General features: G+C 43.4%; 1 protein-coding gene across 5 annotated transcripts in view; it reads left to right on the top strand.

Moving 5' to 3' along the window:
• Positions 1-27,048, top strand: part of scaf8 (SR-related CTD associated factor 8) — a 179,340-nt gene that overhangs the window by 88,768 nt on the left and 63,524 nt on the right. For 2 of the 5 annotated variants that reach the window (XR_004412787.1, XR_004412788.1), the window contains exons 15-22: positions 281-437; positions 1,420-1,544; positions 1,641-1,679; positions 3,748-3,819; positions 6,634-6,784; positions 8,045-8,113; positions 8,358-8,603; positions 14,667-15,868. Coding sequence is in view for 3 of the 5 variants with exons in the window: in XM_033025045.1 (XP_032880936.1) it covers positions 281-437; positions 1,420-1,544; positions 1,641-1,679; positions 3,748-3,819; positions 6,634-6,784; positions 8,045-8,113; positions 8,358-8,603; positions 14,667-15,676 (1,869 nt within the window). In the remaining 2 variants the exon portion in view is untranslated. Of the gene's footprint in view, positions 1-280; positions 438-1,419; positions 1,545-1,640; positions 1,680-3,747; positions 3,820-6,633; positions 6,785-8,044; positions 8,114-8,357; positions 8,604-14,666; positions 17,474-27,048 lie in introns of those variants that run through there. The other 3 variants (XM_033025045.1, XM_033025047.1, XM_033025046.1) reach the window with 2 other exon arrangements.

Raw genomic sequence — 27,048 nt, forward strand, 5'->3', positions numbered from 1 at the left:
GCTGTCTTATTTCACCTAAAAACTTAAACATCTTAAAAACAATCCTAAAATGAATTAGCCCGATTGTCCTTGTCAGGGAATAGTATTCGACGGCAGAGGATAATTATTGTTTTGGTTCAGAAATATTTTCTGGAGTAGTTACCAAATGCATGTCTAAGTAGTAATGAATTAACAGAAGAAAAAAAAAACATAATACATTATAATAGTAAATTTTGTACATCGTCTATCTATTGTTTTGAATATTTTTGTATTATGGTCTAATCTGATCTATCATCTACAGATTGCATGGGCTTTAAACAAAGGTGTGAAACCTGAATATAAACAATTCTGGGACGTCGACCTTGGAGTCACATATATTCCGTGGGAGAAATTGAAATTAGATGATTTAGAAGGCTTCTCTGAAGGAGGCATGATTGACCAAGAAACCGTTAATAATGGTATGGGCTATCCATTCTTTCCCAGTGGGTACCAAATGCCTTAGATATATAGAGGATAGACACAAAATGCTGGAGTCACTCAGCGGGCCAGGCAACATCTCTGAAGAGAAGGAATGGGTGACGTTTCGGGTCGAGTCCGTTTTTCCGAGTTACTCCAGCGTTTTGTGTCTATCTTCAGGTTAAACCAGCATCTGCAGTTCCTTCCTACGCCTTAGATATATATTTTATTTGAAGAAGTTGCTTTGGGTTTTTCTTTCCACCTGTCAACGTGTATATAATGTTTCTGTGTTATTTATTCAACTATGCTTTACCGATGTTAACTGCATGCAGGTGTGTGTTGATGTGTTAGAACGTGCAAGATAAATTGCTCGTCTCTAATCTGTGTAACTGCTTAGTACCATTCTCCAAAGCACCAAGACTCAAATATAGCCCTTTGATCCTGACACCTACTCTACTGCTGGTGTGCAGCTGTGACTGAATCAGTTATGCCATCTGCCAAATTGAAAATTAACCTTTGACCTTAACCAATCCCTCATCCATAACATGCTACCCAAAGCCTGACCTATCATCCCCATATAAGATTAGTTTAGAAAATAACTTGATATTAAAAAGGTGCAGCAGAAAAAAACTGATGAGCTAAAGATTATTGGAGAAGTGATGGGTCATAAATTAATAATTACCTGAGGAAGAACTGAAGGAAAAAGAAATGTGCACATTCATACACTCCACACCCTGATGCTCAACACACTTACCATCATGAAAAAGACCACGTTTCTAAATCATCAATTTCTCCATGATTATTATTGTCTTGTCACATCGCTTGCAAATTGACGCTTGGAAGTCTTCTCTAATTTCATAAGACGGAAAATGCAACTTGAAAGGAATGTAAATGTGTGTGCGAAATAAGTCATCTTGTATAAGATGAATTGCAATATGCTGTTCTGTAATTTGTTAACTGTATAATTCTGACTTTGTATTTCAGAGTGGGAATCTAGGAATGCTGAGCCAGTAAAGGAGACTGTGCCCCAAACCGTCACTACTGATAATACTCCGCCTACTTCTGAGGGAGAGACATTCACTCAACCCGTCACATTGCCACCTGTTCAAGTATTATTAACCTTATTTTTAATTTTTAGACATGACATTCTCAATGTTTAGATTTATTGGTCCTTATATAAAATCTGTTGTTTTTCTTCTTTGCAGCAGAAGCAGCAAATGGATGATATTAAGTTTATTCCACAAGTAAGTGAAACTTTGCACGTTGGTCCATCAAAATTGCGAGTTAATTTCTCCTATTACTGGTTCTTCTAATGTAAGAATGAATTCCTTAAGCGTTAATTCCAAGTCATTTATGAATATACAGTATTCTACATTTTTTCTAAAATTTCAAGAACTATAAGTAATTATTTCCATGCACACAATATTAGTTAATATGTCACCATGTTTCCACCTTTATCTAAAAGAAACAGTATAATTGAGTTCAGGGAGTCATGATGGAGTCGGGAAGAAATGATGCAGCTTTACAGCACTTTGGTTAGGCTGCATTTGGAGCTCTGCAGCTTTGGTCACTCCATTACCGGAAGGATATGGATGCTTTGGAAAAAGTTCAGAGGCGGTTTACCAGAATGGTGCCTGTATTAGGGGGTATGAGACATGGTTTGTTTCTCTGGAATGCCAGAGGGTGTGGGGAGATCTGATAGAAATACAGATCCACCGCCGATTTTCCAGCAACTGATTGTCTGGCACCTCTGTTAATTTGGACAAAATGTAACTTGTATATTATACTAGACCAGGGGGGACCCGTTGGGCCCCGTCCCCTCAACGCACGGAGGAGGGGGGGTGGGAGAGAGAAGGGGGGGGGGGGGTGAGGAAGAGGGATGCTGGGGGAGGAAGAGAAGGGCCGGGGAGGGGAGGAGGAGGTTGGTGAAAGAGGCTGAGGGGAGAGAGAGGAGGGGGGGGGGGGGCGGTAGAGAGAGCCCAGAGAGAGAGAGAGAGCGCTCTAGTACAGGGCACGACTTGCTCGTTCTTCACTCGCAGCACGTGCCGCACGCTGAAAAGTGAGCGGGCAGCGGTGCACGCGTCAACCAAATTACTGCGTGTTCAGCGGCTTTAATCCAGAGCCCGGGGGCTGTGCTGCGGGTGAGGCAGGGCAGACAGCCGGCCGAGTGCGAGTGGACTACGAGTGGGCGGCGACCAAATGACAGAGTGACTCCAGTGTGCTTTACATTGGGCAAATATGATAGGCACAAAAAGCTAGAGTAACAGCGGGCCAGGCAACATCTCTGGAGAATGAGCCTTCCCTTCGCACAGGGCATCTTGGTATAATCACAGATGGGAGGTTCAGCTAATGTGTCGGTTGAGGGAAATAAGCTTTCCAGAACTTTGGCATTGATCCCATCTTTCTACACCTGTAAAGACATCGCCTGCACCCACCTGGGGATCAAGAACATACAAGTAAATCATCACCGTTCGGAATGTGTCACAAATGATTCATATTTATAAAGTCTCTGCAAAAAAGCAAAGTGCTGGAGTAACTCAATGGATCAGAGAGCTTCTCTGGAGGATATGGAGAGGGGTTATTTAAGGTCCGGACCCTTCAGCCTATGCCGGACTGCTGAGTTACTCCAGCACTTTGTGTGTGCTTTTTCTTGGTAAACCAGCATTTACAGTTCCTTGTATCTCTAAAGTGCGTTGCCAGTGCTGGTAAACATTGTTGGATGGGTGGTTTTGGTTTTTATCCGGCTGGGAAACGAATGTACAATAAAATCCACATTGGCTAAACTAGTTTGTGGGCAATTATGTGACTATGTCCAAGGGATTGTTTGCACTGATGGAGCCAAACACAAGTAAAGGTCTCTGGACGTGAATCAAATGAGAAAAGTAGGCCCTGCATTTGTGGGTTGGAGCAGGGCCGCCGTTGGCCAGCTATTCCTCCCCGAGATGCACATTTCTTGTGCACTCGGCACCCAGAAAATATGGTTCCAACTCTCTGTCGACGGCATCCAACCCGTGATCTTCTCGACACTATTCACAGTCTCAGACCTTGTCAAGCATGGCCAAGTCGCTCAGTGCAAGTTTCCCCGCCTGCAGCTGCGCGCAACCTGCGATATACAATCACCATTCTCCCCTTCGTCGCCGCCCACGCAAGGAAACTAGCAACTTGCACCCTGTCATCAGCGATGTCCCCCCACTGAAGTGTCCAGCCCACATGTTAGATATTTTAATATGCATTATTATTCCACTAATCCGTTCATCTTTCCGATGTAACCCGCCGTCTCATCATTTTATGCAAATGCTCTTCTCCTCACAGCTTCAAGAAGAGGGTCCCATGCCTGAATTATTATTACGTGACCTTTGTTGGTCGGGCAAAACGGATAATCGGGTAAGGCTTTGGAACCAAGGTTGCAAGAAAATCAGTGGTGCACCTGTATATAAGATAATGAGAGGCACATACGGGGTAGACCTCTTTCCCTGGATAGAACAATCAATACTAGAGGGCATAGCGAATGTGAGAGGGGCAAAGTTTAAAGGAGATGTACAGTGCCCAGAGGGCAGTGAGTGGATGGTCTTGGCATCATCTTCGGCACAGACATTGTGGGCTGAAGGGTCTATTCTTGTGCTGTATTGTTCTAAACAGATTACTGAAATTGATCTGATGGTGTACAGTGCCCTCCATAATATTTGGGACAAAGACCCATCATTTATTTATTTGCCTCTGTACTCCACAATTTGAGATTTGTAACAAAAAAAATCACATGGTTAAGGTGCACATTGTCAGATTTTAATAGGCCATTTTTATACATTTTGGTTTCACCATGTACAAATTACAGCAGTGTTTATAAATAGTTCCCCCATTTCAGGGCACCATAATGTTTGGGACACAGCAATGTCATGTAAATTAAAATAGTCATGTTTAATATTTTGTTGCATATCCTTTGCATGTAATGACTGCTTGAAGTCTGCGATTCATGGACATCACCAGTTGCTGGGTGTCTTCTCTGGTGATGCCCTGATGACCTGTATTGCAGCCATCTTTAGCTTATGCTTGTTTTGGGGGCTAGTCCCCTTCAGTTTTCTCTTCAGCATATAAAAGGCATGCTCAATTGGGTTCAGATCGGGTGATTAACTTGGCCACTCAAGAATTGACCATCTTTTAGCTTTGAAAAACTCCTTTGTTGCTTTAGCAGAATGTTTGGGATCATTGTTTTGCTGTAGAATGAACCGCCAGCCAATGAGTTTAGAAACATTTGGTTGAACTTGAGAAGATAGGATGTGTCTATACACTTCAGAATTCATTATGCTACCACCATCAGCAGTTGTATCATCAATGAAGATAAGTGAGCCAGTACCTTCAGCAGCCATACATGCCCAGGCCATAACACCCCCACCACAGTGTTTCACAGATGAGGTGGTATGCTATGGATCTTGGGCAGTTCCTTCTCTCCTCCATTCTTTGCTCTTGCCATCACTCTGATATAAGTTCTTCTCTCATCTTCGTCTCATCTGTCCACAAGACCTTTTTCCAGAACTGTGGGTGTTTTAAGTACTTCTTGGCAAACTGTAACCTGGCCATCCTATTTTTGCGGCTAACCAGTGGTTTTCTTCTTGCAGTGCAGCCTCTTTCTGTTCATTACGTCTTCTGCGGACAGTGGTCATTGACAAATCCACACCTGACTCCTGAAGAGTGTTTCTGATCTGTCGGACAGATGTTTGGGGATTTTTCTTTATTATAGAATTCTTCTGTCATCAGCTGTAGAGGTCTTCCTTGGCCTGCCAGTCCCTTTGCGATTAGTAAGCTACGGTTTGGCTGATGTCTCTAAATTTTATTCTTGTTTCTCAGTCACATAATGGCGTCTTTAACTTTCATTGGCACAACTTTGGTCCTCACGTTGATGTTCCAAAGGTGATGGAAAGACTGGAGAAAAGACTAGGTGCTAAGAGCTCTCTTATACCTGCATTAAGGAGGCATTTAAACACTCCTGAGCAATTAAAAATGCCTGTGAAGCCATGTGTCCCAAACATTATGGTGCCCTGAAATGGGGGGGCTATGTATAAACACAGCTGTAATTTTTACATGGTGAAACCAGAATGTATAAAACTACCCTATAATCAAATCTGACAATGTGCACTTTAACCACGTGATTTTTTTTCTATTGCAAATCTCAAATTGTGGAGTACAGAGGCAAATAAATAAATGATGGGTCTTTGTCCCAAACATTATGGCGGGCACTGTATGTCCTGAGAAATTTGGTTGAAGTATTGGCTAAATATGAAAAGTGCCTGCCTTGTGTTTCTTATCTTGGCATTCAAACTGTTCAATATAATTGACTTGTGCGTTGGGATCTGCTCCAAGGTACATATGTAATTTGTTGCAGGGAAAGAAATAAGCACTAAGATTTGGGCCTTTTTCTGATCTCTGTAACACAGCAATTTTGGCTCAATGTATTTTCAACGTTAAGTTGGAAGGAAGAAAACTGAACCGATATTGTCCTGAGGATAACACATGACTATGGACAGCCATTCTGTTGTTCAGTGATCCTGGTTAAGGAATAAATATCGGTCAGGCCACCAGTGAGACTGACTGGCATCGAGCTTTATTTAATATCTGATGCTAAAAGATGGTCTCACTGACTGAAGCTGCATTGCTTAAACACAGTACCTGATAATAGCCTAAATTGTGAAATCTAATTATTGGATTAAATCTTGAATCTTTAGTTGTTTGACTCGGGTGGCCATGAACAACTATTTAAATGTCAATTTTGTGGAACAAAAATAATTAAATATAGTGATGCTTGATGAGTAGGAGCTATCCTCATGAATTAAGTTTTGAAATTATTTGAATGTGATGTAATACGACATTTCCTACCTTGGTTTCTCCATTGAAAAAAACTGCATTTGTAATTCCAGCATGACCATTTTTTTCTGCTGGATTTAGATTATGAAAGTGAAGGATATCAGCAAGAAATTAAATGTGTTAATCTAAATTCAATTATCTCAATTTAAACCAAATCAAAGCAAAGTGTATCAGACCTCTATGTTATGTGCCTTCACCATATATGGAAATCTCAAGAAAACAATGTACCAATGTATCAGGTGATCTGATAATCATGTAACTAACCTTGAAGGATGTGAATGCTGATTGTTTTAAGTTGGACAGAAATAGATAATTCTTTACACAATTGTGATTTGTTTTCAGATTCCAGTGACTCCAACTGTCTCAGCGATTGGAATGGTGCAGCCACCAGCCTTTCCTGTGTCAATGTCCATACCTCCACCAGGCTTCAACCCTGCTATTCCGCCACCTCCATTCTTAAGGCACAGTTTCAATCCTTCACATCCTCCTCCAGGTACTGGCTGATCTGTTTTATTTTATTCTTTTTTACAAGCAGATTTGGGTCCATGAATTAAATTTGTGCAGATTGCTGTGATCTACTTTGGTTTTGTTTTCTAAGCATTTCTACTTTCAGGTATATTGAAAATATATCAATTTAAATTTATGATAGCAATTAAAAAATCATCCATGGTGATAGAGTGGAAAATAATTTCTGTCTGATGATGCAGTTTCTTTGCATTCAAAATCTAACAAGGGATACTTCATTACAATTATTCAAAATTACTATAAAAAAAATCACCTCAGTATATAATATAATTCTTACTTATTTAGAAATGATTTCACTTTATATTCATCAAAAACATGAGTAAAAATGTTGACTACAAGACTCAAAACATTTTACAACTTGGATACTACTAAGGTCGGAGGCTTTATTGTTGGTAAATTTCATATGCCCACCAATGAAGTCTTCCTTGCAGAATGGTGTCACTTGCTGTACAAAGAAATAACTTGCAAATGAGGGGTGTTGAAATATGTTTGGAACTGATGGTGATTAAAGATTGCAATGAAATGTTGTCTTTACATGCAGAAATGTTTGAGTACATTTTTAACAAACACAAGATGGAAAGAAAATGCGTACGCCTTTAAGGATACTTGTCATATGTATCTAGTAGTTTGCAAGTGTAACTATACTTTGTTTTTGCCTATCTTCACTGGACATCCAATTAATCAAAACTACACAAAATTCTCAGGGATGTGTTCGTTATTAATATTTAGAGTAAATTGAGCCCTTTACTGCACTTTATTGTTTTTAGGATAGACACAAAAAGCTGGAGTAACTCAGCAGGACAGGCAGCATCTCTGGAGAAGGAATGGGCGATGTTTTGGGTCTGCAGAAGGGTCTCGACCCGAAACATCACCCATTCCTTCTCCAAAGATGCTGCATGTCCTGCTGAGTTACTCCAGTTTTAATTAAGTACTACTTAGTGTCGTAATGTTGAATATGTAGCATTGTTTTACGTGCAAGATCTCACATTGTGATGATTAGACAATGTTTTGGTGATTATGGGAAGATTGATATCAGCCAGGAACTCGGGTGTAACTTCCTTAAAAATACAAAGATTTTCATTTGCACCCGCTTTATACCAGGCCTGCTTTGTTCCAGCTTCGACTGTTCTGTTAATCTAGATTTTGTGTTCCGGCATCTGAAATGATCTCATGGCTTTAAAAATCATAACTTGCCAAACTGATGGGCTCTCTTTAATCTAACACACAGGGTATCTACCACCGCCTCCCGTTGTCCCACATCCAGTTGTTGGACCGTCAATTCCTCCAGTACAGACCTGTGAGTATAATTGTTTACATTTAATATTGATTATTATATTTGCCCAATTCTATAATGCTGATTGATATTGATTAAAAATGTGAAATGCAAAATAGATTTGGATTGTGATTTATTGCAGTTTTATTTGTGGAAAGCAAAATAATTTGAAGCTGAATGCATTCCCACTGGACTTTTATTTACTCAAAATGTTTTTGTGCTTGTTATCTTAAAATTAGCAAATAACTGCAAAACAATTATTCTTCAGCTCTAGTTTGTCCGCCTCTCTCAGACACCCAAGACAGTGCAAAGGATTCCTCATTTGGAAACCTCCTTTCGCAAATAGCCTCTGGTCACAGCAATCTCCCAACTCCTAATATTCCACCAGGAGGTTTGTTTAATCCAGTTGGTGCACAGCCTCTCCCAACTGGTGCAAGTAGATCAAAGGACCTGGGCACATCACGCACAGGCAACCAGACATCAACAGCAGATACGACATCTACATCTGGACCAGGTATGTAAATTCATTGGAATATTTAAATTCATAGAGTTATATAGAAGATGTTGCTCCTTTGGCCTAACGCATCCATGCTAACTGACATGTTTTCCTAAGCTAGAATTATTTGCATTTAGACCACATCCCTCTAAACATTTCCCGTGAATGTACTTATACAAATATCTGTTAAGCATTTTAGTTATATTTGCCTCCACCACTTCCTCTGGCAGCTTGATCCATAATGCCACAGTGATCCATGTGGGATAAACTTGCCCCTCAGTTTCCCTTTAAATCTTTCCCCTCACACCTCAAACCTGTGCCCTCTATTTTTAGACTCCGCTACCCTGAGAAAAGGTGGTGATTATCTACCACCTCTATACCCTCCATGATTTAATAGATGTCTCATCATCCTACTGCAGGAAATACAAGCCCGGCCTATTCATTCTCTCCTTATTAATTAAGCCTCCAGTCCTGGCAACATCCTTGCGAATGGTTTCTGCATTCTCTCTAGCACAATCACATCGTTCCCGTAGTATGGCAACTCGAACTGCACACTATTTGTACAGCTGATATGTGATGTCCCAACCATATACTCAGTACTGTTCAAACAGCATCATGGCCAATGAAGGCGGGCATATCATATACCACCTTCATTACCCTGTCTATCTGTATTTCTACTTTAAGAAAAATGTGTATTTGCTTCCATAAGTCTCTGTTCCTGGGACCCATCCTTTCACTGTGAATATCCTGCCATGGTCACCTACATTCTGAGCCAAATCAGTATATACAACAAACAACAGGATTTAAACCACCTCCCGCAGCACCCAACTTGTCCAAGACTTCCAATCTGAACAGCTGTCATTCACTACCATTCACTGAAAAATCAAACAGCTGGAGGAACTCAGCAGGTCACGCAGTATCCATCTATGGAGGGATTTGGACAGGTGACATTTTGGGTCAAGACCTTTCTTGGTCTAGTATCTGCAGTCTTGTGTGACTCCTTCACTGCCATTCCTCCTATCACCAAGCCAACATCCAAAAAGCTAGTTCACCCTGGAGCAGATATGTTCCATACTTCTGGAACAGGCTACCATGAGAGACTTTTTGTTCAAGGCCTATCATCTATCACCCTAACTTCGTCAATCCACTTGGTCACCTTTTCAAAAAAACTCATATTCATGAGATATTACTTGCCAAACATCCTGACAATCCCAAGTCAGTTCTTCACCTAGAACTCAGCCAGTCAGGGAGCATCTGTGAAAAAAGAAACCAGTTAATGTTTCACGTCAGTGACCCTTTCTCAGAAAGGAAGGGGGTTGGAGAAAGAGCAGAGTTTACATTTTAAAAGCAGAGCTGGGGATGGGGTACGGTGCAAGTCAAAAGCCTATATGTGGATGGGTGGAGAGACATGAAGTGATCAGGAGCATGAATAAACCTTAGCAAGAGATTATAAAGAAATGGTTAGAGAGGGGCATAAACATGATAATTGGGAAGTTATAGTTCAGAACAGTTCACTTGAAATTGAAGAATTCAGTGTTCATTCTGGAGAGTTTCAAAGGAGATAGAAAAAACAGGCATGCACAGGAAACTGGGGATTGCCCATATGGACTGAGCACAGGTCCTTCACAAAACAGTCATCCAATTTTCATTTGGTTTTTCCAGTATGGAGGAGACCACATTGTGAACACCTAATGCAGTAGACTGGGTAGGATCAAGTGCATTGCTGCTTCAGCTGGAATGATTGGGCTCTGAGATGTTGGAACGGGAAGAGGTGAATGGACAGTTGTTGTATCTCCGGGAGTCTCATTGCATTGGAAGTTGACATGGGACAGGCAGTGATGAAATAGGAGTTACAAAGTAAGCGGCCCATACAAAATGCAGAGGTGCGAGAGGGGAAGGCGTGTCTGGGGTAGGATCCTATTGAAGCGGAGGTTGCGAAGGACAAAGTGTTGAATACAAATGCTGGTAGATTTGTCCATGTAGTTTCTCCCTTCACACTAAACAATCATTGAAGCTGAAGCAGTGATGTACTTGCACTTTATCCAATCTTATCTGCATTTGGTGTTCATGTGTGGTTTCCTGCCCACTGGAGAAACGAAGCACAGTCTGGGTGAGCACTTTGTGGACCTACACATTGGTCCACAAGGGCGATTGTGAGTTTCCTGTTATATACCATTTTAATTTTCAATCCCATCCCTATGTCTGTTCAATGTCTTTTAAACATTTATGTATTTGCCTCAACTACTTCCTCAGGCAGCTTATTCCAAATACCCACCATCCCCTCTCACCTTAAATCTATGCCCTCTGGTTTTGACTTCCTTACACTGCGTAAAATACTCTGTACATTCACCCTATCTATTTCCCACTTGATTTTCTATACATCTATAATATCACCCCTCAGTCTCCTGCACTGCAAGCAATAATGTCCCAGCCTGCGCACGCCCTCAAGTCCTGGCAACCTATTCCGATTTAGGTTAATTATAGTCATGTGTACCGTGGTAGAGTGGAGAGCTTTGTTTTGATTGCTATCAAATCAGATAATAATCAGATCATAAATGCAATCAAGTCAAAGTCAAGTACAATAGGACTTGAAGGCAGAGTTATAGTTGATAAATAGGTGTTATAAATATAATCTGCACTCTTTCCAGTTTAATGGTATGGTATTATTCCTATGGTAGGTGATCCAAACTAAACAATACTCTTTTCAGAGGTAGACAAAAGTGCTGGAGAAACGCAGCATCTATGGAGCGAAGGAAGAAATAGGCAACGTTTTGGGTCGAGACCCTTCTTCAGACTGATGTGAGGATGGGGGGGCAGAAAGGAAGTGGGGGAGACAGTGGGCTGAGGGAGAGCAGAGAAGGGGAGGAGAAAGCAGGGACTACCTGAAATTAGAGAAGTCAATGTTCATACCGCTGCGGTATAAACTGCCCAAGCGAAATGCGAGGTGCTGCTCCTCCAATTTACAGTGGGCCTCACTCTGGCCATGGTGGAGGTCCAGGACAAAGGTCAGATTCGGAATGGGAGAGGGAGTTGAAGCGCTGAGCCACCGGGAGATCAGGTTGGTTATTGCGAACCGAGCGGAGGTGTTGGGCGAAGGGATCGCCAAGTCTACGCTTGGTCTCACCGATGTAGATCAGCTGACACCTAGAGCAGCGGATGCAATAGATGAGGTTAGAGGAGGTGCAGGTGAACCTCTGCTGCACCTGGAAAGGCTGCTTGGGTCCTTGAATGGAGTCAAGGGGGGAGGTAAAGCGACAAATGTAGCATTTCCTGCGGTTGCAAGGGAAAGTGCCAGGAGAAGGTGGTTTGGGTGGGAAGGGACGAATTGACCAGGGAGTTACGGAGGGAGCGGTCTCTGTGGAAAGCAGACAGGGGAGGAGATGGGAAGATGTGGCCAGTGGTGAGATCCCGTTGGAGGTGGCGACAATGTCGGAGGATTATTTGTTGTATGTGACGGCTGGTAGGGTGGAAGGTGAGGACAAGGGGGACTTCCCTTGTTACGAGTGGGGGGATGGGGAGTGAGCAGAGTTACGGGGTATAGAAGAGACCCTGGTAAGAGCCTCATCTATAGTCGAAGAGGGGAACCCCCGTTCCCTAAAGAAAGGACATCTCCGATGCCCTGGTGTGGAACGCCTCATCCTGGGTGCAGATGCAGCTTTGACGGAGGAATTGGGAGAAGGGGATGGAGTCCTTACATGAAGCAGTGTGGGAAGAAGTGTAGTGCAGATAACTATGGGAGTCAGTGGGTTTATAGTGGATGTCGGTCAGCAGTCTATCCCCTGCGATGGAGATAGTGAGGTCTAGAAATGGTAGGGAAATGGTCCAGGTGTATTTGAGTGCCGGATGGAAGTTAGTGGTGAAATGGATGAAGTCAGTGTGGTTGCAGGAGGTAGCACCAATGCAGTCGTCGATGTAGTGGAGGTAGAGTTTGGGGATAAGACCACGGTACGCCTCGAACAAAGATTGTTCGACGTACCCTACAAAGAGGTAGGCATAGCTGGGGCCCATGCGCGTGCCCATAGCTACGCCTTGTATTTGGAGGAAATGCGAGGAGTCAAACGAAAAGTTGTTACGGGTAAGGACTAGCTCCACTAGGCGGAGGAGAGTATCAGTAGTAACCAACCATTGGTTGGTTACTCTTTTCAGTGTGGATTCACCAGCGTCTTGGACAATTGCCACCTAACGTCCCTACTTTTTTACCTAAGTCCCTGACTGATGAAGACAATATGCCATCTGCACCTTCATCACCCTATCTATCTACGGCACCCCTTTCGGGGAACTATGTACTTCACTCTGGTCTACGGAACTCCACAGGGTCCAACCATTCACTAGGAAGGTCTTGCCCTGTTTTGACTTCCCAAATTACTGCACATCACTAACCTGAATTTGTCTCTATTTGCCATTTGTTGATTAAGATCCTGCTTTAATTCTTAATAACCATCTTCACTGTCTATGATACCAACTATTTTGGTGTTATCTGCAAACTTACAAGTCATGCCTTAATACATTCTCATCTAAATCATAGATATAGATGACAAATCACACAGATCCCTGAGGCACACTATTAGTTACAGGCCTTCAATCCACAAACAAACCTTCTGCCACCACAAGAAATGCAAGAAATGCAACACCTGTCCCTTCACCTCCCCCCTCGACTCCATTCAAGGACCCAAGCAGTCGTTCCAGGTGCGACAAAGGTTCACCTGTATCTCCTCCAACCTCATCTACTGCATCCGCTGCTCTAGATGTCAGCTGATTTACATCGGGGAGACCAAGCGCAGGTTGGGCGATCGTTTTGCCGAACACCTCCGCTCAGTCCGCAATAACCTACCTGAACTCCCGGTGGCTCAGCACTTCAACTCCCCCTCCCATTCCCAATCCGACCTCTCTGTCCTGGGTCTCCTCCATTGCCAGAGTGAGCAACAGCGGAAATTGGAGGAACAGCACCTCATATTCCGTCTGGGGACCTTGCGTCCATATGGCATTAACATTGAATTCTCCCAATTTTGCTAGCCCTTGCTGTCTCCTCCCCTTCCTTAACCCTCTAGCTGTCTCCTCCCAACCTCCCATCCGCCCGCCCTCGGGCTCCTCCTCCTCCTCCCCTTTTCTTTCTTTCTCCCACCCCCCATCAGTCTGAAGAAGGGTTTTGGCCCGAAACGTCGCCTATTTCCTTCGCTCCATAGATGCTGCTGCACCCGCTGAGTTTCCCCAGCAATTTTGTGTACCCTTCTGCCACCATGCTCTGCTTCCTTCCATGAAGCCAATTCTGTATCCAGTTACCTGGATACCATGCAATCTAACCTTTCAGAGCAGCCTACCATGCAGAACCATATCAAAGGCCTTCCTGAAGCCCGTATGGACTATAAATATAACCCTGGCCTCCTCAATTTTCTTGGTTACAAAAAACACAATCAAATTTATGAGTCAAGCCCTCCCTCGCACAAAACCATGTTGACTGTCCATAATCAACCCATCTCGATGAATTATATACTCCAGGGAAACACTTGATCCCTGCTGCCTGTACCTGACCCATGCCTCCTTGTTCCTAGCCTCAATTTCTCTCATCATCCATTGTTCCTTACTCCTACCTACATAGCCCTTTACTCTAACAGGATCATGTATACCTTCAACTCTCACCATGACCCTATTAAAAGTGTTGCACTTTGTAGACATGCCTTTACCTGCATATAATCTACTCCAATTAACTTATGGAAGTTACTGTCTAATATCAGAGTTGACTTTGCCCCAATTTAGAACTTTAACTTAAGGCCCGACCCTGTCATTGTCCATAACAATTTTCAAGTTAATTGAGGTCTTACGCCTCACTCATAGCACCATTTCAGATTCCAGTTTCTGCAGTGGTGTTTGTTTTACATTTTCATGCAAAACATTTTCCTGATTTAAGTAATTTTTCCGGGGGCATGTTGAGTTTGTAATAAAATACTTACATAGGGAATGCTTTATCATTTTTAAATGTTAGCAACAAGAAATGGAGGAGATTTGTTTTGATTACTGTGGTTATGGAATATGATTGTGGACACCTTGCTACACATTATTTATTACAACTTCTTACTGTTACAGGAACTCAAAGTGCAGGATCGAGTGGGTCTGTCTTGGGAATGCAGCCTTCAACGCCTGCGCCAGGGCCACCAAGTTTACCTCCACCAAGTATGACTGGATCAAGACTGACCGGAGTGCTCTCGATGGATGTCCGTCCTGGAATGATGCCACCCTCATCAGGGCAACGGTTTCCATTGCTGATGCCACCACAGCCAAACATGCCCCCTTCAGTAGCAATTGATGGATCTCATCAACCAGGATCCAGAGCTCCTTTTCCACCAGGAAATACTTTCAATAGGCTTGAAGGTACATTCACAAGATCTGGGGTCCCTAATGTTGAGAGCAGCAGAAATGTGAGCCAAGGTACAGGAGATGAAAGACGATCTGCTGGAAACGATAACACTTTTCAACGAGACAATGTGCAGCAGGAAGGTGATCGAGATTACCGCTTCCCACCAGTAGATAATAGAGACAATCTTGGCAGACGTGAGCAGTTTGGATTTGGGCCTGACCAAAGATGGGGCTCGAGAGATTTTGATGAGCGTCGAGGTGTGCCCTTTGGGGCCCCTAAAAGTTTTCATGATGATCATGAAAGATTTGGCGGAAGAAATTTCAGGTTTGATGGCAGAACTGGCCCGATGTGGAGCCGAGGTTTTGACCAGGAAACTCACCGAGATTTTGATGATCGAAGCAGGCCTTGGGAACGTCAGAGAGATCGTGATGACCGTGATTTTGGGTTTCGCCGAGATGTAAATGGCAGCCGTTTTGGGAGAGACAGAGAGCAAGATCATTGGGTTCCTCCACGGCATAGGTTTGACTTTTATCAAGGGACCACTGATCATGAAAAATCTGATGATAGGCCTCGTGTAAATGGTGATTTCTCAGAAACAGACAGCCAGCCGCCAAACAAGGAGCTTGCAAACAATGACCCAGAAGTGTCTGTGAGTCTTGCATCTTCATCAGATGAAAGCGAGAAGGATGACTTAGAAAATCAACCTGTAACAGAAAATACAGATACCGAGGGGACATAATGTCGCATACAATGGCAGCATTTTGTATAGGTGGTCATCTCTGCAGTGGACAAAATGGGTGACTGGAACTTGAAAAAAAAGTCACTGTTGTCTGCAAGACAGAATTTAATCCGATGTACATCTTTCACTCTAATAACTGAAGTTAATGTGTACAACTGACCTGTACAGACTGTTGTTCTTTAGTTGAACACGGTAGGTAATGACATTTTTTTTTTCACGCTTAGAGGCCAGAACTCCCATATTTCTTCTAACTTGAGAAAGATTATAATAGCTTGCCATAAAAAAAAATTTAATTGACCTTCCTATGGAAGAAAGGTAAACTTGTAGCTGTTACAGCTGGGATGGAATATTGGTGGTAACAGTAATACTTGAAAAATGGGCATAATCTGCATTTTTCCATCCTCTGAAGCTGCTACAATATTTAAATTTAATGCTTTGAAAATGAGTTTTTGTTTTAGATTTTATCCTGTTGACAGCAAGCGCCTAGCCCTTTCAAAGAGAGCAGTGCAGTACTGAGGTGTAGAAGAAAATTGTAATACTTTCTGTTTTGTAAAAAAAACACGTTTTAAAGTCCTCTTATAGTCTGGTCTCTGTTAATCCCTAAAATAAATGTTTGTGATTTGTCCCTCGTACTGCAGTGAGTAACGGCTGGAAAAAAATCATTTGAATGTTGGGTGCATTCTGTTTTTAGATGCTAATAAAACGTTTGTTTGATAATGTTGTGATCTTCAGTTTATCTGTTTTCTTTGAGAAGGGAAGTTTCCATCAAAAATGCATTCAAGATTTGATTTAGCATCTGGAGATGCAGGAAAAAATCTGAATAGAAATCGAGACAGGTGTTCATAGCAACTTTGTATTGTAAGACCTATAATTTGTTAGAATTTCCTTTTTCATTGCCAATCCTATTTTTCTTTTGTGCATCTTCCAAGAACATTGGACACACTCGCCCCCAGACTTGTCCAATACCTCTATCCCATTGCATGACCATCCAGCAGAGATGGATAATGTCATATTTCCTTGAGAAGGAATGTCTGTAATAAAACACTCCATCTAGTGGTTTATTTGACAACAGAGTCAAATGAGCTTGAACAAAGCAGATGCTTAGCTTGAATTGTGGAATCTCTTGATACCTTTGAGACATTTAGAAAAGATTGGTAAAATAAATTGGCTGGTTAGAACGAACATGTTTCACAGTTGATTGTAAAACATGTAATGGTTATTTTCTGAGAAAGCTAATGCCAGTGCAATGGCACAGCAAGAATCTTCATGAAATGTAGTCAAACCTATTTCTGACTCCACTGTCAATAGTTTTGTAGCACATTAGACGGTAATGTCTGGCCCTCCCAATTTATAGATGCTTGTGCACATTGATAGCATGTGCCAGATTCACCTTGTGTAGTATTTACAGCAATTCCGTTTTTTTTGGAAGTCTGGGATTTCTAGTTTAACAATGCATTGAATTTTGATTAGAGCAGATTGGCAGCTTTTTGTTAACATTTCTGCAGTAATAACTTCCAATTAATAGTTAGTGTTTGAAGATTTAATTCTGCTGCTAATCATTTTGTAGCTTGTTTTGTGTTATGTTATTTTACGATGAGTAAACACCACTGTCACATGCCTAAATCTATATTTCAAGGGAGATAAAGAGTATCATGCCCTCTTTAGAATTTTGACCAGATAGAAATGCATGTAGAATTCAGCACTGCGGTTACATTTTTTGTGAAATGTATTTGGAGAGTGGTTAATGAAACGTTTTTTCTGTGCTTGGCAAAAGTAATAAAGCAATTGTTAACCAAAGCAGCTTTAAAATTTCAAATGGTGTCAGAACATTGCTGAGAAGAACTATAAAACAATGCAGAGCTTTGGATAGTATGTTGAGTGGTAGGGCATAAGTTCACGGGCCTTCACACTGAGGAGAAAGTTATCTAGCAGCTGAGTCAAGTATTGGGTTAATGGCAAGAGGAGGATATCCCTGTCATTGAAGGACCAAAAAATTGTCTCACCTTTAACATGCAAGAACTTCAGATCTCTTCAGAACTTGATTTCTTCAGATCCAATTAATTCTTTACAGCATATAATATTTCAGAATGACTGACATTCGAGTATGTTACAGATGTAGGGATGACAATGATTACAGTATTGATTAATAATTGCTTAAAAGCAATTGAAGATTATTAACATTTGAGAAAAAATATTTTACTGCCACTTCTAATGACTTGAATTTTATATTTTTGAATCCTTGCATCAATCTCTGTATCCTTTCCAGGATTTTCATATTATGATGCATGGCTTCAAAGATATTGAATTAACTACTGGTGTGATGCTGTTGAAGTTGACTAAATATTCTGGATAAATAGTGTCTGAGAACACGAAATGGGGAAAGGGCAACAAAAAAATTGAATCCTTATCTGTGCTTTATTTAATGACATAAACACTGTTCATGTTCTTGGGCAATTATAAGACAATAGACCAAGCTATATAGTCATACAGCACAGAAACAGGCTCTTCGGCCTAACTCATCTATGCCAACCAAGGTGCCCCAACTAAGCTAGTGCCATTTTGACTATGCATGCTTATTAATCAGCATGATTCACCAGAAATATTAAGATACAAGAGATGCCAGCTTCTGAAATCTTGAGCAAAACACAAACAATTGGAGGAATTTGGTGGGTCAGGTCGCATCTGTGGAGGAAAATGGACAGATGATGTTTTGGGTTAGGATCTTTCTCTTGCCTGGATATAGCTGGTAGAAAGAGATGAGGGGTGATAGGTGGATGCAGGTAAGGAGGGGATGATTGGAAAAGAGAAGGGGGAGAAAGTAAAAAAAGCAGGAGGTGATGTGGAGAAGGTAAAAGGGTGCAGAACTAGACGGAGGGATAGTTGGTGGTGGGGAACAGATGGGAGGGTGGAGAAAAATGGGAGACCTGGAATAGGAGGGGTGGGAGTTGAGCGGGTAGAGGAGGTGAAAGGAGCTGAATGGGAGGGGGGGGGGGGGGAGAAGAAAGATGTGTATGCAGCATCAGAAATAGATGAAAAGAAGAGTTTAGAGATGCAGCATGGAAACAGGCCCTTCGGTCCACCTGGTCTGTGATCCACACACATTAACATTATCCGTCACACACCAGGGACAATTTTAACATTTACCAAGCCAATTAACCTACATACCTATACGTCTTGGAGTGTGGGAGGAAACCGAAGATCTTGGAGAAAACGCACGCTGGTCATGGGGCGAACGTACAAACTCTGTGCAGGCAGCACCCGTAGTCGAGATTGAACCCGGGTCTCTGGTGCTGCAAGCGCTGTAAGGCAGCAACTCTACCGCTGTGACATCCAAGTGCCGGAGACCGAGAGGGTGTTTAACCGGAAACTGGAGAATTCAATGTGTATGTCATTACGTTGTATGCTGTCCAAGAGGAATATAAAATATTTTACTTACCCCTGGACCATGACCCCACTGACGAGCACCAGGCCACTATCTCTAGCACTATCACTGACTTCATCAACTCTGGCTCCCTGCCCCCGCAAGCCTCCAACCTCATCGTTCCCCAGCCCTGCCCGGCCCGATTTTACCTTCTCCCCAAAATCCACAAACCTGACTGTCCTGGTAGACCCATTGTCTCTGCCTGTTCATGCCCTACCGAACTTATTTCCACGTACCTCGACTCCATCCTATCCCCCCCTGGTTAAATCCCTCCCGACCTATGTTCAAGACACCTCAGACACTCTCCGTCGTCTCCAGGCATTCCATTCTTTAGGCCCCCATCCCCATTCACCATGGACGTCCAGTCACTCTACACCTCCATCCCCCACCAGGATGGTCTCAAAGCCCTCTGGTTCTTCCTCAACCGGAGAACCAACCAATACCTGTCCACTGATACTCCTCGGCCTAGCGGAGTTGGTCCTTACCCTCAATAACTTTTCGTTTGACTCCTCCCATTTCCTCCAAACACAAGGCGTAGCTATGGGCACGCGCATGGGCCCCAGCTACGCCTGCCTCTTTGTAGGGTACGTCGAACAATCCTTGTTCGAGACGTACCAGGGCCCCATCCCCGACCGCTACATAAACAATTGCATTAGTGCTACCTCCTACACCCACACACAACTCACTAACTTCATCAACTTCGCCACTAACTTGCATCCGACACTCAAATACACCTGGACCATTTCCGACACTTCCCTACCATTTCTTGACCTCACTATCTCCATCGCAGGTGATAGACTTTTGACCGACATCCACAAACCTGTCATAAACCCACTGACTCCAATGGTTATCTAGACCACACTTCATCCGACCCTGCTTCCTGTAAGGACTCCATCCCTTACTCCCAATTCCTCCGTCAAAGCCGCATCTGCTCCCAGGATGAGGTGTTCCACACCAGGGCATCGGAAATGTCCTAATTATTCAGGGAACGGGGGTTCCCCTCCTCTACCATAGATGAGGCTCTCACCAGGGTCTCTTCAATAACCCGCAACACTGCTCTCTCTCCCCATCCCCCTCCCACTCGGAACAAGGGCAGATTCCCCTAGTCCTCACCTTCCACCCCACCAGCCGTCACATACAACAAGTAGTCCTCCGTCATTTTCGCCACCTCCAACGTGACCCCACCACTCGCCACATCTTCCCATCTCCCCCCCCCCCTGTCTGCTTTCCGCAAAGACCGCTCCCTCCATAACTCCCTGGTCAATTCTTCCCTTCCCACCTGCACCACCCCCTCCCCGGGCACTTTCCCTTGCAACCGCAAGAGTTGCTACACGTGTCGCTTTACCTCCCCCCCTCGACTCCATTCAAGGACCCAAGCAGTCGTTCCAGGTGCGACAGAGGTTCACCTGCATCTCCTCCAACCTCATCTATTGCATCCGCTGCTCTAGATGTCAGCTGATCTACATCGGTGAGACCAAGCATAGGCTTGGCGATCGTTTCGCTGAACACAGTTTTGTTTCATTTTGTTTCGCTCGGTCCGCATTAACCAACCTGATCTCCCTGTGGCTCAACACTTCAACTCCCCCTCCCATTCCGAATCCGACCTCTCTTTCCTGGGCCTCCTCCATGGCCAGAGTGAGCACCACCGGAAACTGGAGGAGCAACACCTCATATTCTGCTTGGGCAGTCTGCATCCCGGTGGCCTGAACATTGACCTCCAATTTCCGGTAGCCCTTGCGGCCTCCTCCCTTCACAGCTCTCCCTCAGCCCTCTGGTTCCTCCTCTTCCTTTCTTCTTCCCGCCCCCCCCCCCCACCCCACCCGCATCAGTCTGAAGAAGGGTTTCGGCCCGAAATGTTGCCTATTTCCTTCGCTCCATAGATGCTGCCGCACCCGCTGAGTTTCTCCAGCAGTTTTGTCTCCCTTCGATTTTCCAGCATCTGCAGTTCCTTCTTGAACACGAATATAAAATGCTGTTCTTCCTCTCAAACGGCCAAGTCTTTGCTCATTTTCTCCTCCCACAATTTGTTTTCCGCTCCAAATTCCAGCATCTGCAGTATATTGTGAAACCATCTAGTTTCTCTGATGCCAAATTGATCCTAGGTCTGTAAATATTTGAGTATTACTGACTTTGGAAGTTCATGTTCTTCTGAAGTTGAATTAAAAATGTATGCTTAGCAATAATATCAAAATTGTTTCTAAAAATTTTAATGGGTTTTCATTAATCAGAGCAAACAGATGGTCCAGAAAACATTTAAAAAGCAGACCTGGAAAATTGGACTAATTAACTAATTCAAGTAATGTTTTTAATTCAGAATTAAAATTAATTCCGAATTTAATTGTTGAAGATATTAATTACATGAACTGGTGGAATTCTAGTCATTTATCTGATAAATATTCCAGTCTACAGTGCCCTCCATGTTTGGGACAAAGACCCATCATTTTATGAAAGGGTATTTTTATACTTTTTGGTTTCACCATGTAGAAATTACAGCTGTATTTATACATAGTGCCCCCCCCCCCCCCCCCCCCCCCCCGCCCCAATTTCAGGGCACCATAATGTTTGGGACACATGGCTTCACAGGCGTTTGTAATTGCCCAGGTGTGTTTAAATGCCTCCATAAAGCAGGTATAAGAGAGCTCTCAGCACTCCAATCTTTCCATCAACTTTGGAAACTTTTATTGGTATTTATCAAGATGAGGACCAAAGTTGTGCCAATTAAAGTCAAATAAGCCATTATGAGACTGAGAAATAAGAATAAAACTTAGAGACATCAGCGAAACGTTAGGCTTACTAAATTCAACTGTTTGGAACATCATAAAGAAACAAGAGAGCACTGGTGAGCTTCCTAATCGCAAAGGGACTGGCAGGCCAAGGAAGACCTCCACAGCTGATGACAGAAGAATTCTCTCTATAATAAAGAAAAATCCCCAAACACCTGTCCGACAGATCAGAAACATAGAAAATAGGTGCAGGAGTAGGCCATTCGACCCTTCGAGCCTGCACAGCCATTCAATATGATCATGGCTGATCATCCAACTCAGTATCCTGTACCTGCCTTCTCTCCATACCCCCTGATCTCTTTAGCCACAAGGGCCACAAGAAACACTCTACAGGAGTCAAGTGTCAATGACCTCTGTCTGCAGAAGACTTCATGAACAGAAATAGTAAGATTAAACGAGAACTTACCAGTTCGAAGTTTGATCATTATTTTATGAGGAGTACGTTGAGGGTATACGTGAAGAACCCCGCTAGGACGCATGCGTGTCATTCTTCAAAGCAGCGGTGTGAAATCACAGATAACTGTAATGACTAAACATAGTAAGATTAGAGAAGAGATACCAGTTGAGTATATGATCATGGGTGGGAGCGGAGGGCACGTATTCCCTCAACGTACTCCTCATAAAATAATGATCAAACTTCGAACTGGTAAGCTCGTTTAATCTTACTATTTTACTTCGGAGTCACGTGAGTGACTACGTGAAGATTTTAAAGCTTTGTGATTTCATGCCGTGGAAACGAGTCCATGCATCACAGCTGCCTTAGTGACTGTAGGAGGAATTGTGTCAACATAATTTAGACATGAATCCGACATTGAAATCCATGAATTTGATTAACACAAAATTATAGCCCCTATTTATGGGGTAAATTAAATTACAGAACTTTAAATTGTTTCTGCAAACGTTCCAGGTTTAATGACTGGTTTATGAAAAACAAAAATAGTTGGAATGTTTTCCCCCCCTGACCATCCTGCTCTCTTGAGGATTTGGTCCATTGGTACATCCAACTGCATAGCTGCTGATGTAGCTGCAGCCCTGGTGGAATGAGATTTTAAAATATTAGTATCCACCCCAGCCTGTATTAGCACCTGTTTCAGCCATCTTGAGATGGCCTGGACCGTCACTCTTTTGTGTGGTTGCTTATGGCTGACTAAAAGTGCCTTCTCATAGCCTCTGATGATTTTTGTGTTCTCCATGTATAACAACAAATGTCTTACTATACAGAGACGTTCATCTGTTGGGTAAGACCTAAATTCTATATTGAGGCCTGTTGATCCCTGTCTCTTCTGCTTGACTAATTCATAATTATGAAACGTAATATTTCCAGATGAAGAAGTCATGTTGTCCAGTCTTAATTTATGAAATGACTGTACCCTTTGTGCCATGACCAAAGCCATTAGCATGACTGTTATTAATGTCAGTCTATGTAGGGACAGAGCTGTTGCTGGAGACCAATTCCTGAGCATCTTCAGGACAATACTCACATCCCATATTTGGGAGTACCTGGTTCTTGGGGGATTGGTATTAAATTCCCCTCATAAGTTTTGTTACCAGTGGGTGAGTCCCAACAGAGTGACGCTCTGTTCCTTGCCATTGATAAGTTGATAGGGCACTTCTGGCGCAGTTGATGGCACTATTACTGAGCCCCTCATCATAATGGAGGCCTGCCAGGTATTCCAGAACAGACGGGATGTTCATATCTCTGTAGGTGATGCTGTTTTTGTGACAATACATCTCCCACTTCCTGATATAGACCAGATACTGTTTCTTGATGGACTGTCTGAGGCCCGCCGAATCATGTTCACTGTTCGGTCCGTCAGTCCCAGCTGTAGTAATGGTATTTTTAAACTCTACAAATTAATAAATTCAAATAGTTATGGCATGTGTGGCTATCCCTTGTTACGGGATGAACCAATAAGTCTGGTCTATTCGGGATGGTGATACATGGTTCTAATACCATGTTCAGCATCACTGGGAACCATGGTTGAGTAGGCCAATCAGGTACTACCAAAATACCAGACGCAGAGTCTTGCTGTATTTTCCTTAATACCCGTCTGATGAGGCAGAAAGGAGGGAATGCATGAATAAACAATTCCCCCCCCCCCCCCCCCCCAAATGCAGCGAAATGCATCTGTCGCCACTGCCCCAGGGTCTGGTTCCCACGAAACATAGTTTGATAACTGGTGATTAATCCTGGATGCGAATAGATCGATATCTGGTGTTCCATTCCGTGCTGTAATATCAGCAAATACTATTTTATTCAACATCCATTCGGTGTTTTCATTAATTTTTACATGACCTGGTGTCTGCCACTAAATTTAGTTTACCTGGTAGGTAAGTAGCTGATATCCAAATATCTTTCTGGATACACCACTGCCAAATTGTATTAGCTAGTTTGTCACATGATGTCGATTTGTTTGATTTAAGGCCATAGAATGCACCCAACATTTCCAGTTAGTTTATGCCCAGTGTTAGTAATAAAGATGCCTCCTGAGCAGTCCATCTACCTCCACAGCTGGAGATGGAATTGGTGGCACCCCAACCAAGTGCACTGGCATCAGTTTGTAGCACCATAGAAGGGTTGCTGATAATGATAGGATTGAAAAGCCAAATGTTATCTATCCACCATTTTAGTTCCATTATAGCTTTGATTGGTAGCTTCATTGGTCTGTCAAAATAACCAGCATTGATTTTGAGTGCTTGTATTTTTGCTCTCTGTAAATTTTTTGGTAATGTAAAGGTCCAAATTGTGTGGCTGGAAAAGCAGCCACCATGTCAATTACTTTTGCTACCAATCTGATGGACGGTTACTGATGTCAATGAGGTTATTGCAAGCCTCTATTAAGTCTATAGCCTTTCCCTTTGGCAAAGTCACCGACATGTGAACTGAGTCAATGGTGAGCCCCAAATAGTCCATAGTAGTGGAAGGCGTTAATTTAGACTTAACTGGATGGATAATAAACCCCAATTTTTTAAATAACTGTTTTGTGGCTGTTACAGTTTGTTTGGCCAATTCCAAAGTTTACCCACAATAAGTATGTGTTTTCGTTTCCGTAGAAACGCTAAGGCTGGTTTCAAAATTTTGGTGAACAGCCTGGGGCTGATGTTAACCCATTTGGCAGCGCTCTATACTGACAGAGCTGTCCCATCCAGTTGAATTTTAAGTAACATCTGTGGTCACCTCGTATAGGCACTGAATAGTAAGCATTTTTTAATCGATGCTAGCCATGAAGTAACTTTTGGAAATCAATTGTTTAGCAGTAACAAAGGTTTCCATTTTAAAATGAATATATTGTACAAACGTATTCAATTTGGTCAGATCTGTGATGATGCGACAACCACCATCTTTTTTGTTTTTGGTAAAGATATTGGACACGAATTCTAGCGGTTCGTGTTGGGTTTTTCCAATTACCCCTTTTGTGTAACGCCGCTCCAGTACAGCATGCGCTTCTGATTTCTTTACCGGAAAGTACGAACATTCGGTTTGGTATATGTGAACTGGAGGGCTGTACTTGTGTATAAATTCTATAGTATATCCCTGGATACTGCTTAAAATATAAGTATCGGTAGTTAACATACTCCATGCATCCAGAAAGGAGTGTAATCTCCCCCCAACCTCCATGCTCCCTGCAATTTGTAGGGAACCAGACCCACCTACCTCCATAGTTACCAGTGGCAGGTTTACTTCTTTTTGTAAATCCTTCGTTGATATGAAGCGTCGGTGTCTGGGTTTGTGGTTTGGTTGATGTTGGAGGTTCGCGTATCTTCCAAGAAGGCCGGCCTGGGCCATGGCCTAAAAGACTCATGTTTGATGTACCGGACCTTCGAGCTTTCCAGTCGGTCTTGTTCTACTGGTGGGTGCGTAAGGGTGCTGTCTATGGCCGTGTGTTGCAAAGCAGTGCCAGTGCATCCTGTTGGTCCTGCGACATGTCCTTCTCATCCACTGTGCAGGTAAATGCTGTTATCCCCGCTGTTAGGAGTTTTGATACCTTTTGGAGTTTGATATCCATCCTCTAACTCCTACTCCAATATGTTTCCATATACAATTATTTACTACAGGAACATTCAGGGATATACAGTTACCCTGTGTCAGGTGTCCTCCAGGCTTTGGCCAGTCTGGTCTGGCTGTATGAAGTTGGACACCATGTCCAGTAGATTTTCACGTACCTGCACCCCCCGCACACTTGATTTCTGTTCTGCAAACCCCTCTTCAGGATCAGCCCAGAACTGACCCCCAGTACTCCCCTCGGATGAGGAAGAAGCACTGTGCAGCCCTACAAGAGGTGCTGCTGTGGGTTTTACATAGAGCCCACAGTGACTCGACTCCATCTCCCAGAGCCTGTCACGTTGGAGCAAATGCTCCGCACACCGCTCCATCGGGCTCCAGCGCTCACGGTCGCTGGCCGCCTGCGGCTGCTTAAAGTCGGACTCCTCTGAGTCCACGACTTTGATGGTTTTTTGTGTTGCCTTACCGCCCGGCCGCGGAGTGGATCTGGCTGGTGCTGAGGCGACATCAGGCACAGCTGATCCCATTATAGGTGATTCCAGTGCCGCTGGCTGCTGCTGTCCCACCAGCTTTGTCGCAGCCCTCGTTTGATTCGACTTTTCCATGCTCCTGTAATTAGCATGGGAAAACACAAAAAGATCGCAGTACTCTTACCTGCAGGTCCTGGTTTAAATAGTCGCTACGGGGGAACATCTTTCCACCCCGCCTCCTGCCGTTTTCGACTTGTCAAAAGTCGGCGGCCCCATTCTGATAGTCTCCCGCCCGGCCGTGGTGTTCTGGCTGGCGCTGGACCAAATGTCGGCACAGCTGATCCCACTTATGGGGCTTGTGCCTTCAGCTGCAGCTGGCTCCCGCAACTTCGCAGTCCTCCCCAGCCAGCTTCACTCGCAGCATTTGTGGACACTATTTTGTCCAGCTTCCCCCCTATGAAAAAACAGCGCGGGGAACAAAACTACCGCAGAGTAAATTTCTTACCTGCAGGTCGCGGTTTCAAACTTACCGCTGCGGGGGAACGCTCCACCCCGCCTGTCGTTTCGCAAGCGTGAAAGCGATATGACGCGCATGCATCCTAGCGGGGTTCTTCACGTAGTCACTCACGTGACTCCGAAGTAAAATACAGAGGCTACACTGCAAGATGCAAACCACTGGTTAGCCACAAAAATAG

This window comes from Amblyraja radiata, chromosome 8 (assembly GCF_010909765.2).
Source record: "Amblyraja radiata isolate CabotCenter1 chromosome 8, sAmbRad1.1.pri, whole genome shotgun sequence".
In the NCBI taxonomy this organism is placed as follows: Eukaryota; Metazoa; Chordata; class Chondrichthyes; order Rajiformes; family Rajidae; genus Amblyraja; species Amblyraja radiata.